Here is a 12,979-nt window from a genome sequence, read left to right on the forward strand (position 1 = left end):
AAACAGCTTAGCAGTTTGTTAAAAATGTATACATGGATTTTCCATACAACCTAGCATTTCTACTCCTAGATGTTTGCTCATGAAAAATGAAAATATATCTATATAAAAAATTGTCTATGCATTTTCACATAAAAATTACTCAAAATAACCTGAACTGGAAACAATCATAAAGCACAGCTGGTGAACAACTGTATAAATTTACTAAAAGTCATAAAACAATAAAAAGCAAGTTAATGTTATGCTGCTTAATCAGAGGATAATAGGCTACATGGCTTCAGCCTATGAATGCCTACAAATAGCTAGCTATTCATCCTAATCTTTCATTAAATATTCCAAAACATCAGAACTTTTGGCTCTAGACAGTTATTTTGTTCCTAAGTTAAATTCTTTCTTTATTTATACTCACAGACTCACAGAATCTCTGGGTTAGAAATCATCTTATAAGTCATGTAATCCAACCATCCTTCCAGTATTTGAATACCATATGAAATATTTCCACAAAGTGATATACTTGAATAACTGTTGCTAAGGAAATTTTATTTTATTTTTTAAATTTTTATTTATTTATTGTTTTGAGATGGAGTCTCGCTCTTGTTGCCTAGGCTAGAGTGCAATGGCGTGATCTTGGCTCACTGCAACCTCTGCCTCCTGGGTTTAAGTGATTCTCCTGCCACAGCCTCCCAAGTAGCTGGGACTACAGGTGTGCGCCACCATGCTCGGCTAATTTTTGTATTTTTAGTAGAGATAGCATTTCACCATGTTGTCTAGACTGGTCTCAAACTCCTGACCTCAAGTAATCTGCCTGCCTTGGCCTCCCAAAGTGCTGGGATAACAGGCGTGAGCCACTGTGCCTGGCCAGGAAATTTTATTATTCATGAAATCAAATCATTCAATTTCTGTCTTTTACTGACTGTGAGCAAGTCCGTCCATACAACCAATATTGTCTCCATGTACTTCTTACAAGTTCTTTCTATTTTAGAAACCAACAAATAAAGTCTAACTCCTTTTCTATATGACATTTTCCCAAATTTTTCAATGTATCTGTCATTTCTTTTTCACATTTTGTTTCCCTGGACCTCAGTGGAAATGGTTATCATGGATGCAATTTATTATAAAAACTCCCTATTAGGATAGGTATATCTGTTATAAGGATTATTATGAGTTGAACTGAATTCAAATATCTACATGTGGTACCATGAATATATGTCCTTATTTCTATCTTTATGAGAGTCACTGCCAATCTTATTTCTACTATTACATAGAATATAACATGTAGTAAAAGCTTTTGCATTGATGTTCAATTTTATTTTTTATTTTTTTAGAGATGGGTCTTGCTATATTGCCCAGGCTGGCCTTGACTCTTGGGCTCCAGCGATTCTCCTGCCTCAGCCTCTAAAATATGATGTTCAGTTTTATTCCCTGGATTTAGTTTACCATTCCTGGTTGGACCTGATTGCTCTTATATTTGAATATTTATGTCCTATTACAATAAAAACTCTCTTCTTGAGTAATTTCCATTAATCAACTTTTGAGTGAGAATATAGAAATAGATATGAACAAATAGAATTCTACTATTTTCTGGTTATTCTCTATGTCATAAAATAGATATCACAAAACACTTTATAAAAATTAACTTTATTAAAATGAGCTATGTGGAGAAATTATAGCCCTTGTGGACAGTTGGTGAGAAAGAAAAATGGTGCCACCATTACAGAAAACAGTATAGCAGTTTGTCAAAAAATTAAAAGTAGAATTACCGTATGATCTAGCAATTCCACTTCTGGGTATATACCCTAAAGAACTGAAAGCAGGAACTCAGACAGCTATTTACACACCCACATTCATGGCAGCATTATTCAACATAGCCAAAAGGTGAAAGCAACTCAAGTACCTATCAACTGATGAATAGATAAACCAAATGTGGTATATACATACAACAGAATATTATTCAGTCTTAAAAAGGGAAGAAATTCTGACACATGCTACAACATGGATGAAGCTTAAAGACATTATGCTAAGTGAAGTAAGTTAGCCACAAAGCAAAAACACTCTATGATTTCATTCATATGAGGTATCTAGAGTATTCAAAATCATAGATGGAAAATAGAATAGTGGTTACCAGGGGCTGGTGGGGACAGAATATGGAATATGGGTAGTTATTGTTTAATGGGTACCGAGTTTTGGTTTCAGGAGATGAAAAAGTTCTGGAGATTGATGCTCAATGTGAATGCACTTAATGCCACTGGCTGTACACTTAAAAATGGTTAAACTAGCAAATTTTATGTATATTTTACTACAAGTATAAAAAAATCCAAAATACATTCTCCTTAAAAGTGGTTTGTATTAGAAAAATAAATTTCTCAGAGTTGCAAAAAAGGAGAGATACAGTTAGTTTAATATGTCTTGTTCTATACGAATCATTAATATATTTTTGATATTCTCAAGGTAACTGATAATAGCTTAGTTACAGAAGTTACCAGTATAAAATTATACACCAGCATACCAGTATAAATACTAGTTAAAAACCAAATCTACAATTATAAAATTAATTAAATCAATTAACCTCTCATTTAAAAAATTAACTATTTCAACTTCTGGAATTCTGTTTTCTCTTCTATGTCCTCATAATTCACCAAACTACACTGACATTGGCTTTGAGATACACATTTGTCTCCAGTAATCTGGTCTGTCATTTATTTGGACCTTTAGCAATGAATTAATTTTCAGTGAGACAATTATTGTCTTAAGCTTTAAATATGCTTTCTCAGTATTTTGCTTCCATTTAAGTTTTTTATGATGATTATCCTCATTAGGAGAGAAAACTGAAGTCAGAACTTGGCAAACCAGATTTATTTCTCTGTTAACATTTTATTATGGCAAAAGTACATGGAGTTACTGTAGGTTTTAATAAGAAACATGATAAATACATTTTAAGCTATTGTATTTTCTACATGTATAATGCATTAGTAGAAGAAAACAATGGATATAGAAGGGTAGCAAGGTTGTTAAATTATTATCATGTAAATGAATCACTCAACAACCAAAAGAATCAACTAATAATGTAAATGCATGCTACTTCTTCAGCACTACGATGACTTCTAAAGGTGATGTGGTAAAATGTATGGTATAGTTTTTGTACCCTCAAGAATAAAATATAATTAGACAATTATTACACAAGACAAAAGTACTAAACAAGAAATCTTTGGAAATCATTACATAATGTGCTATTTTGGAATCTAAACTGTAAGTGCTTTAGGGTTTAAGAGAACGGTAGATGATATTGATAGTTGGGAGAATTATGAAGAAAAATTCATGTAAAAGAAAATTAGCTGGACCTGATAAATATCTAGGGTTTGATTTGCAAAGGAAGTAAAAAGAATGCTTTCATTTAGTAGGAAAAACATGAGTACAGAAATATGGTAAGAAAATGGAAAATCTGGTTATAATTTTAGAATAAAAATTATTATAGATTTCCTTATTATGCTGATGTGGGAGTGGAAAATTTAAAATTAGAATTGTTAACTTCAGTTCCAAATTTGAAGTGGTGGGGTTTGAGAGTTTCAGTGAGCCTCCTTTAACTAGTGTGTGTGTGTGTGTGTGTGTGTGTGTGTGTGTGTGTGTGTGATATTGGAGAAAGAATTTCTGGCTTTTCTAAGGATCTAAGTTACATTGAATTGTACAAGCATTGATGGGATGTTTGACAAACCTTGAAGATGTTGTGATTACAATTTTTGGTGAATTGGAAGGTCAATTCTGGGGGCTTGTTCAATGAAAACGTTTAGGCAACAGAAGTAAATATAGTTCTTCATCAAGGACATTTTATTTGAGGGAGATTACAATTGTTCTTTACAGTAACAAGAAAAATAGGGCAACTTGCAGAGAAGTTAGTAAGCTAAGTAAACATTTTGTCTTTAGCAAAGCTTATGATTTGCATATTTCTTATTTCTTGATTAAGAAGACTCTTGCAACCAACCTTTTAAAGGCTTCCTTTACCTCTTTGTTCCTAAGTGTATATATAAGGGGATTCAGCATGGGTGCAATGATTCCATAGAAGAGAGAAACCATCTTTCCTCGGTCCTTGGAGCTGGGCGAAGGTGGTTGCAGGTACACGGAGATAGCTGTACCATAAAAAAGTGACACCACAATTAGATGGGAAGCACATGTCCCAAATGCTTTTTGTTGACCTTCACCAGACTGTATCCTCAACACTGCTCGGACAATGAAAGCATATGATATAAGGATGAGTGTCAGGGGTATTAGATGGAAGAGCACACTGACAAGGAATAGTTCAGCCTCATTTGCTGTTGTCTCAACACAAGATAACATGAGCAGTGCAGGGACTTCACAGAGAAAGTGATCTATCACATAGGGGTCACAGAGTGGCAGCTGGAGAGTCAGGGTGGACAACCACGCTGAGTTACCAAAACCAGTAATCCAGGATGCAGCTGCCAACGGGAGGCAGAGTCTCTGGTGCATGATAACTGAGTAATGGAGAGGCCGACAAATAGCTACAAACCTATCAAAGGACATGATGGCCAGGAGAAGACATTCAGTAGCCCCCAAGGCCAGAAATATGAAAAGCTGGGCTACACAGCCACCGTAACTGATAACTTTCCTGATGCTGCATAAATTTACTAGCATTTGTGGGACTGTACATGTGGTGTAACAAAGATCCAGGAGTGATAGATTGGTAAGAAAAAAATACATGGGGGTATGGAGTTTGGAGTCCAGGTGTGACACTAGAATAATGGTCAGATTGCCGAAGATGGTTACGATGTAGGAAATCAAGAAGACCACAAAGAGTGGAAACTCCAGCCAAGGTCGATCTGAGAAACCCAGCAGAATAAACTCCTGTATGATGCTCTCATTTACCCAATTCATGATTAATGTTTCAACTCTTGGTTTCCTGAAACAGAAAAATTCAGTAAGTCAATTAACACATATTTGTTAACTATTTCAGTTACTTATATGCATTTTACTACCTGTTTGAAGATATTTACAGAATTGATATTGCTTGTTTTATTACATGAAAAATATACAGTTGAAAATGCTCATAATTACCAAAGTATTTCTAAAATTTAATCTTTCTATATCTGTATCATCACTGCAAAAGTGAAAGCTAAAATGTAAAAAGTAGATTCCCGATTTAAACAACTTTCACAAAATTTCTTCTTTGATTTTTTGTCGTTTGGTTAATCTTTGTAATACTGTCCACAGATAGCTATTATTAGATTCAGTCATAATCCCTAATACATTAATTTTTTCACTCTAATTTCTCAATGTTAAGGAAACTGCCTTGTCATCTGAAACAAACAATTTGTTAGTTTCTTAATTTTTTTTTATTTCAATAGGTTTTTAGGGAACAGGAGGTGTTTTGTTACATGAATAAGTTCTCTAGTGGTGATTTCTGAGATTTTGGTGCACCCACCACCTGAGCAGTGTACACTGTACCCAATGTGTAGTCTTTTATACTTCAGCTCCCTCCAGCCCTTTCCCCCCAGTCCCCAAAGTCCACTGTGTCATTCCTCATAGTTTAGTTCCCACTTATGAATGGGAACATACGATGTGAAACAATTAAAATTACTTAGACCACCTCAAAAACTATGCATATAGGCTCTAGCAAGCTATTAGACACATCTCAAGGAAACATCTTTTGCCTTCTAAGACCTTATCAAATCAGAATAAAAAGATATTAGTAGCATGGAATTTGGAGGCAGACAAGTCTGGGTCCATGTCCCTACTACATAAGTCATTAGTTACATCCTCCTGGGAATATTTCTTACTCTTTGTGAGCTTCAAGCTCCTCATCTGTAAAATGAGTATAATAATGCCTTCCTGGGATAGTGGTACAAAGTGTAGACAAAAGGAACTGTAGTCACCTTCTGATGCTCAGAGAAAAATTATGTATGATTTTCAGAACCTTAAATGTCCTAGGGTTGCCAATAAAAAATGACTCTGTGAGTTAAAATTTATCTTATTCTCTCCACAACTCCAATACCATCAACTTTAACAACAGAGATAATAATAACTATCTGATGTAAAGTATAAATGTGATCTTTAACATAAATTACCTGGCATAACGGCACACAGCAATGTGAATGAAAGTATCATATGATACAGGAACTCTGAGACATTCGGGGCAGGGGCTGTTCAGAGCCCTAAATTTGCTAAGTACTAACGTAAGTCAAAGCTACCAGTTAAAAATTTCCAAATCATCTATCTTGCTAACGCCACCCTCTATTGTTTTATTATAATTTTGTTAGTGTAAAAATGTCAATTTAAGGATAGGATCGTAAATTTTAAATTATTATTCAATATGTATTTCAATTTTGCTCACTTATTCTACAGTTCTCAGTATAAAATGGCAGGGAAAGCTTTTATAGCCTCTCAAATGAGTCCCAATGCTATGCAGCTGTCAATAAAATTAGGAATGTGGTATAGATATAAATTCAGATATAGATAGACATGTACAAAAATACTCAAATCCCTAAGAAAAAAACAAGTTTCTGAACATGTATTTAGCATGCTTCCATGTGTTTACATAAGGGAATATAATCATATTGGTCAGTATTCATATATGTATAAAATTACCTTGAAGTATACAGAAGTGTTAAAAGTTGTTACTTCTGGGGAATGGGAATGGAAATGGAAAGAGGGAGAAAAATCAGATTTTGATATTTAACTTTATCCTTGCTCTTTTTAGTTTTTAATAAATATTATAATGCTTTTTATTATTAATAAAAGTTATGTATTATATAATAACTGTAAGTGAGGACACATTCGTTCTATACGTTTTACTATAAAGACAAACATTGCTTTAGACTTTATAACTGAAACAATCTTATATGAATTTAGACTTTTATCTCTTAACAGATTTTTAAAACAGGATCTACATTAATCTACAAGGACATTTTCTAAAGACTGGAATGCAGGGGTATTGGGCATTCGGCATCTTATTGACAAAAAAAATCAAAAAGAGTTGCCACTCATTATAGGAATTCTGAAAAGCAGAACAAATGGAATCCATAAAAAGATTTCACAAGTTCGCCGGGCGCGGTGGCTCACGCTTGTAATCCCAGCACTTTGGGAGGCCGAGGCGGGCGGATCACGAGGTCAGGAGATCGAGACCACGGTGAAACCCCGTCTCTACTAAAAATACAAAAAATTAGCCGGGCGTGGTGGCGGGCGCCTGTAGTCCCAGCTACTCGGAGAGGCTGAGGCAGGAGAATGGCGTGAACCCGGGAGGCGGAGCTTGCAGTGAGCCGAGATTGCGCCACTGCACTCCAGCCTGGGCGACAGAGCGAGACTCCGTCTCAAAAAAAAAAAAAAAAAAAAAAAAAAAAAGATTTCACAAGTTCACAATTTCCTTGAATTAACAAGTGTTGGAAAATACCCTCAGTCTATATAATTAGGGTGACTGCATATCTCAGTTTGCCCAGGAGTGCAAGTTTACTCCTGCTGTTCTGACACAATTACTAATAGAACCCCTCAATCTTCAAAAGGGTTCGTGTTTGGGTGATAAGTTATAAGGTCTCTCTAACTGTAATATTGGAGACTAAAATAATTTTCAAATTATTGTTCAAGAGATACTTCATCACTGAGGACACTGCATATGCTTTCTCCTTACTTGGGCCAGTGGCTTTCCCTGACCAGCCCTGTATCTGGCATTTCTCTGCTAGAATTCAGCCAAAAACAAACTCTCCAAGAATCCCTGACTAATGAAAATTCTAGAAGGGAGGAATTCAATTAACTTCTCACTCTTTCTCACTGATGTTAAGCAATTACAAAAGTATTAAATGCACTTCTGTTATTGGTAATGTCCATGATCCACAGCAGTGAGGGAAATTTTGCCCCAAATTTCTCCTGCACGAGAACAAAAGTACTGGGGAGACTGTAGTACAACTCATTCTTATATTCTGCTTTGCTAACTTTGGGGCAAAATTTCCCCATCTTTCAAATATCCAGTAATCTCAATACATATCCATTCTAAAAGAGAGAACTTTTGTTAAAAAGTTGAAAAATTGGCTCTCTGTTTGCCTGTGATTGGTGTACAAGAATGCTTGTGATTTTTGTACACTGATTTTGTATCCTGAGACTTTGCTGAAGTTGCTAATCAGCTTAAGGAGATTTTGGGCTGAGATGATGGGGTTTTCTAGATATACAATCATGTCATCTGCAAACAGGGACAATTTGACTTCCTCTCTTCCTAATTGAATACCGTTTATTTCCTTCTCTTGCCTGATTGCTCTGGCCAGAACTTCCAGCACTATGTTGAATAGGAGTGGTGAGAGAGGGCATGCCTGTCTTGTGCCAGTTTTCAAAGGGAATGCTTCCAGCTTTTGCCCATTCAGTATGATATTGGCTGTGGGTTTGTCATAGATAGCTCTTATTATTTTGAGATATGTCCCATCAATACCTAATTTATTGAGAGTTTTTAGCATGAAGGGTTGTTGAATTTTGTCAAAGGCCTTATTCTGCATCTATTGAGATAATCATGTGGTGTTTGTCTTTGGTTCTGTTTATGTGCTGGATTACATTTATTGATTTGCGTATGTTGAAGCAGCCTTGCATCCCAGGGATGAAGCCCACTTGATCACGGTGTATAAGCTTTTTGATGTGCTGCTGGATTCGGTTTGCCAGTATTTTATTGAGGATTTTTGCATCAATGTTCATCAAGGATATTGGTCTGAAATTCTCTTTTTTGGTTATGTCTCTGCCAGGCTTTGGTATCAGGACAGAGAGCCAAATCATGAGTGAACTCCCATTCACAATTGCTTCAAAGAGAATAAAATACCTAGGAATCCAACTTACAAGGGATGTGAAGGACCTCTTCAAGGAGAACTACAAACCACTGCTCAATGAAATAAAAGAGGATACAAACAAATGGAAGAACATTCCATGCTCATGGGTTGGAAGAATCAATATCGTGAAAATGGCCATACTGCCCAAGGTAATTTATAGATTCAATGCCATCCTCATCAAGCTACCAATGACTTTCTTCACAGAATTGGAAAAAACTACTTTAAAGTTCATATGGAACCAAAAAAGAGCCCGCATCGCCAAGTCAATCCTAAGCCAAAAGAACAAAGCTGGAGGCATCACGCTACCTTACTTCAAACTATACTACAAGGCTACAGTAACCAAAACAGCATGGTACTGGTACCACAACAGAGACATAGATCAATGGAACAGAACAGAGTCCTCAGAAATGATGCCGCATATCTACAACTATCTGATCTTTGACAAACTTGGCAAAAACAAGAAATGGGGAAAGGATTCCCTATTTAATAAATGGTGCTGGGAAAACTGGCTAGCCATATGTAGAAAGCTGAAACTGGATCCCTTCCTTACACCTTATACAAAAATTAATTCAAGATGGATTAAAGACTTAAATGTTAGAGCTAAAACCATTAAAATCCTACAAGAAAACCTAGGCAATACCATTCAGGACATAGGCATGGGCAAGGACTTCATGTCTAAAACACCAAAAGCAATGGCAACAAAAGCCAAAATTGACAAATGGGATCTAATTAAACTAAAGAGCTTCTGCACAGCAAAAGAAACTACCATCAGAGTGAACAGGCAACCTACAGAATGGGAGAATATTTTTGCAACCTCCTCATCTGACAAAGGGCTAATATCCAGAATCTACAATGAACTCAAACAAATTTACAAGAAAAAAACAAACAACCCCATCAAAAAGTGGGCAAAGGATGTGAACAGACACTTCTCAAAAGAAGACATTTATGCAGCCAAAAAACACATGAAAAAATGCTCATCATCACTAGCCATCAGAGAAATGCAAATCAAAACCACAGTGAGATACCATCTCACACCAGTTAGAATGGCCATCATTAAAAAGTCAGGAAACAACAGGTGCTGGAGAGGATGTGGAGAAATAGGAACACTTTCACACTGTTGGTGGGACTCTAAACTAGTTCAACCATTGTGGAAGTCAGTGTGGCGATTCCTCAGGGATCTAGAACTAGAAATACCATTTGACCCAGCCATCCCATTACTGGGTATATACCCAAAGGACTATAAATCATGCTGCTATAAAGACACATGCACACGTATGTTTATTGCGGCACTATTCACAATAGCAAAGAGTTGGAACCAACCCAAATGTCCAGCAACGATAGACTGGATTAAGAAAATGTGGCACATATACACCATGGAATACTATGCAGCCATAAAAAATGATGAGTTCATGTCCTTTGTAGGGACATGGATGAAACTGGAAAACATCATTCTCAGTAAACTATCGCAAGGACAAAAAACCAAACACCGCATGTTCTCACTCATAGGTGGGAATTGAACAATGAGAACTCATGGACACAGGAAGGGGAACATCAAACTCCGGGGACTGTTGTGGGGTGGGGGGAGGGGGGAGGGACAGCATTAGGAGATATACCTAATGCTAAATGACGAGTTAATGGGTGCAGCAAAACAACATGGCACATGGATACATATGTAACAAACCTGCACATTGTGCACATGTACCCTAAAACCTAAAGTATAATAATAAAAAAAAAAAAAGAAAAATTGGCTGGGCGTGGTGGCTCATGCCTGTAATCCCAGCATTTTGGAAGGCTGAAGTGGGTGGATCACCTGAGGTCGGGAGTTCAAGACCAGCCTGGCCAACATGGTGAAACCCTGTCACTACTAAAAATACAAAAATTAGCTGGGCATGGTGGCACACACCTATCATCCCAGCTACTCAGGAGGCTGAGGCATGAGAATCACTTGAACCTGGGAGATGGAGGTTGCAGTGAGCTGAGATCGTGCCACTGCACTCCAGCCTGGGCAACAGAGACTCCATCTCAAAAAAAAAAAAAAGGTTGAAATATTATCTTGCACACAGAAGTTTCAAGTAATTTGAATTGTTATTCTTATCACTATCATTGGATTGGAAGGACTTGTTAACAATGGAAACAAGTAGGAAACTTGTATCTCTGAAATCCTCGCAGACAGCATAATCAATTATTTACCTGATTACACCTGTGCTGATGGTGGTGCCCAGTCATGGCTGAGATTGCAAAAGGCTACACAATCTATTTCTCTGGTCCTGAACAGAATTCTGTTTACAGCATCTTCAGAGGATATCATTCTCATTTTGAGTTAACAAGCTTTCCTTTGGTCAACACAGGAACATATTTTCATAATGTGAGACAAAAGGGATCAGATAGCATAGCAACTATCTTATAACTGCAGGTAAGAAAAAGTGAGTATTGGGCCAGGCACAGTGGCTCCTGCCTGTAATACCAGCGGGAAGCTGGGGCTGATTGCTTGAGTCCGGGAATTCCCAGCATTTTTGGGAAGCTGAGGCAGATCGCTTGAGTCTGGTTCAGCCTGGGCAACATGGCAAAACTCTGTCTCTACCAAAAATACAAAATTAGCTGAGTGTGGTGGCATGCGCCTGTAGTTTCAGCTACTCAGGAGGCTGATGTGGGAGGATTGTTTGAGCCCAGGAGGTTGAGGCTGCGGTGAGACATGATCGCACCACTGCACTCCAGCCTGGGCAACAGAGACCCTGTCTCAAAACAAAACAAAACAAAAACAAACAAAGCAAAAACAAAAGTGAGTATTGTAAAAAGCAAGAGTTGAAAAGGGTTATTTGGACCTTTAGAACTTTTATCTATACATAACTCAGGATATTTCAATTTTATTGTCCGAATAAATACAATCACCACCCGTTTGCTTGTATATTAGTTGGGATTGCATCCATCAGCTACATACTGAAGTTTTTCAGTACATGGCTGACAGAGGATTCTGAATGATGAGGTTCAACAAAGTCCTGAAAACTTTATTTTAAGCTGTTTACTATGGAAAGAGCATTGAGATAAGAAATATGACAACAGCCGTAGTTTAGATGCTGCTACTAAGTCACTTCACAACTGGGCAAGTTACTCAATGGCTTTGGGAAGCAGTTTAATCTATGGTAACACCAGAGTTTTCTGTTTTCCATTTGACATAAAAATCGTTTGCTTCTAAGTTTTCTATAATTATCATACCTCTGAGAATGTATAAAAAGCTTTAAAAATACTACAGTGAACCCCCATGTTCCTGCTGGAGTATAAGGATAAATACTAGGAGTAATTTTTCACACAACAGTGCAATTTGGCTTAGAATAGATGAAAAGTTTGCCAATATTTTTTGTCTGTTTCACAAAAGGTTAATTATTCAGGTAGAAGTCTGAATTTAGAGGTTCAGAGAGATTATTTTCACAGGCTAGTACATAGCAGACAGAAGCTTCAAATCTAAGACTGCTCTGCTCTCAAGTTTTAATTTTCAGTAGAGATAACAAAACATTGCAAATAGCAGTATAAAACAAATAAATGGAATTAAGAAACTGGAGCCTTAGTCAAATTTTTCTAAGTGAGATAATCATAAACGTCCATAAGTGCTCAAAACACCCAAATTTTAGCAGGTTTTATATAATAAATGTCTTAAATGTGTTCTACCTACCTCTATTTTAAGTGTTAGTGATAGGATGTTTTGTGTGTCCAAGAAGCTTTAAATTCAAATAGGATGAACTGGAAGCATGTGGATTCGATAACCTCTTCGTAAGCTATTAATTGTAAAACTGATATGGTGAAGTTTGTTCATTTTTCCCTTGTTTCACTCTGTAAGTGGCAAATTATGAGATCTCCGTTCAGGATTAATTTAGAAAATATGAGAATAGGTACAAAGCATTACAGATGATCAGACATGTTTTTCTGATATTATATTACCAAGTATGAAGGTGTTTATTGGTCTTTCCAGAATTCTCCTCACCAGGTTTACAAAATAAATGAGAGGGATAGGAAACTATTTTTGAATGTCGGATGTTCTCTGGCTTACAGGGGAAGATAACAATCCTCCTGTGGTTTATGGTAATTGACCATAATATCTGATGTGATACTTCATTTTAGTTTAGATTTGCTCCCTAATACCCTTTCTCTGGGGATTGTCTCCTCAATTGTTTCTGAGACAAAAG

The 12,979-nt window shown here is 36.6% G+C and overlaps 2 protein-coding genes across 2 annotated transcripts in view; both read right to left on the reverse strand.

Moving 5' to 3' along the window:
* Positions 1 to 3,796: 3,796 nt before the first annotated feature.
* Positions 3,797 to 4,881, reverse strand: LOC134731279 (olfactory receptor 2B6). The gene has a single exon (XM_063632769.1). It carries the CDS (start codon positions 4,879 to 4,881, stop codon positions 3,940 to 3,942), a length of 942 nt encoding a protein of 313 aa, XP_063488839.1. The 3' UTR covers positions 3,797 to 3,939.
* The window catches only part of H2BC17 (H2B clustered histone 17), a 90,519-nt gene continuing 81,336 nt past the window's right edge, over positions 3,797 to 12,979 (reverse strand). The window contains exon 4 of the mRNA XM_055264201.2: positions 3,797 to 4,906. The gene's annotated coding sequence lies outside the window, so the exon portion shown is untranslated. The remainder of the gene's footprint in view (positions 4,907 to 12,979) is intronic.

The sequence above is a fragment of the Symphalangus syndactylus genome, chromosome 23, assembly GCF_028878055.3.
Source record: "Symphalangus syndactylus isolate Jambi chromosome 23, NHGRI_mSymSyn1-v2.1_pri, whole genome shotgun sequence".
Classification (NCBI taxonomy): Eukaryota; Metazoa; Chordata; class Mammalia; order Primates; family Hylobatidae; genus Symphalangus; species Symphalangus syndactylus.

What these genes read in the sequence shown, in the direction of transcription:
- LOC134731279 (XM_063632769.1), bottom strand. Translation starts at nt 4,881, where the DNA reads ATGAATTGGGTAAATGAGAGCATCATACAGGAGTTTATTCTGCTGGGT.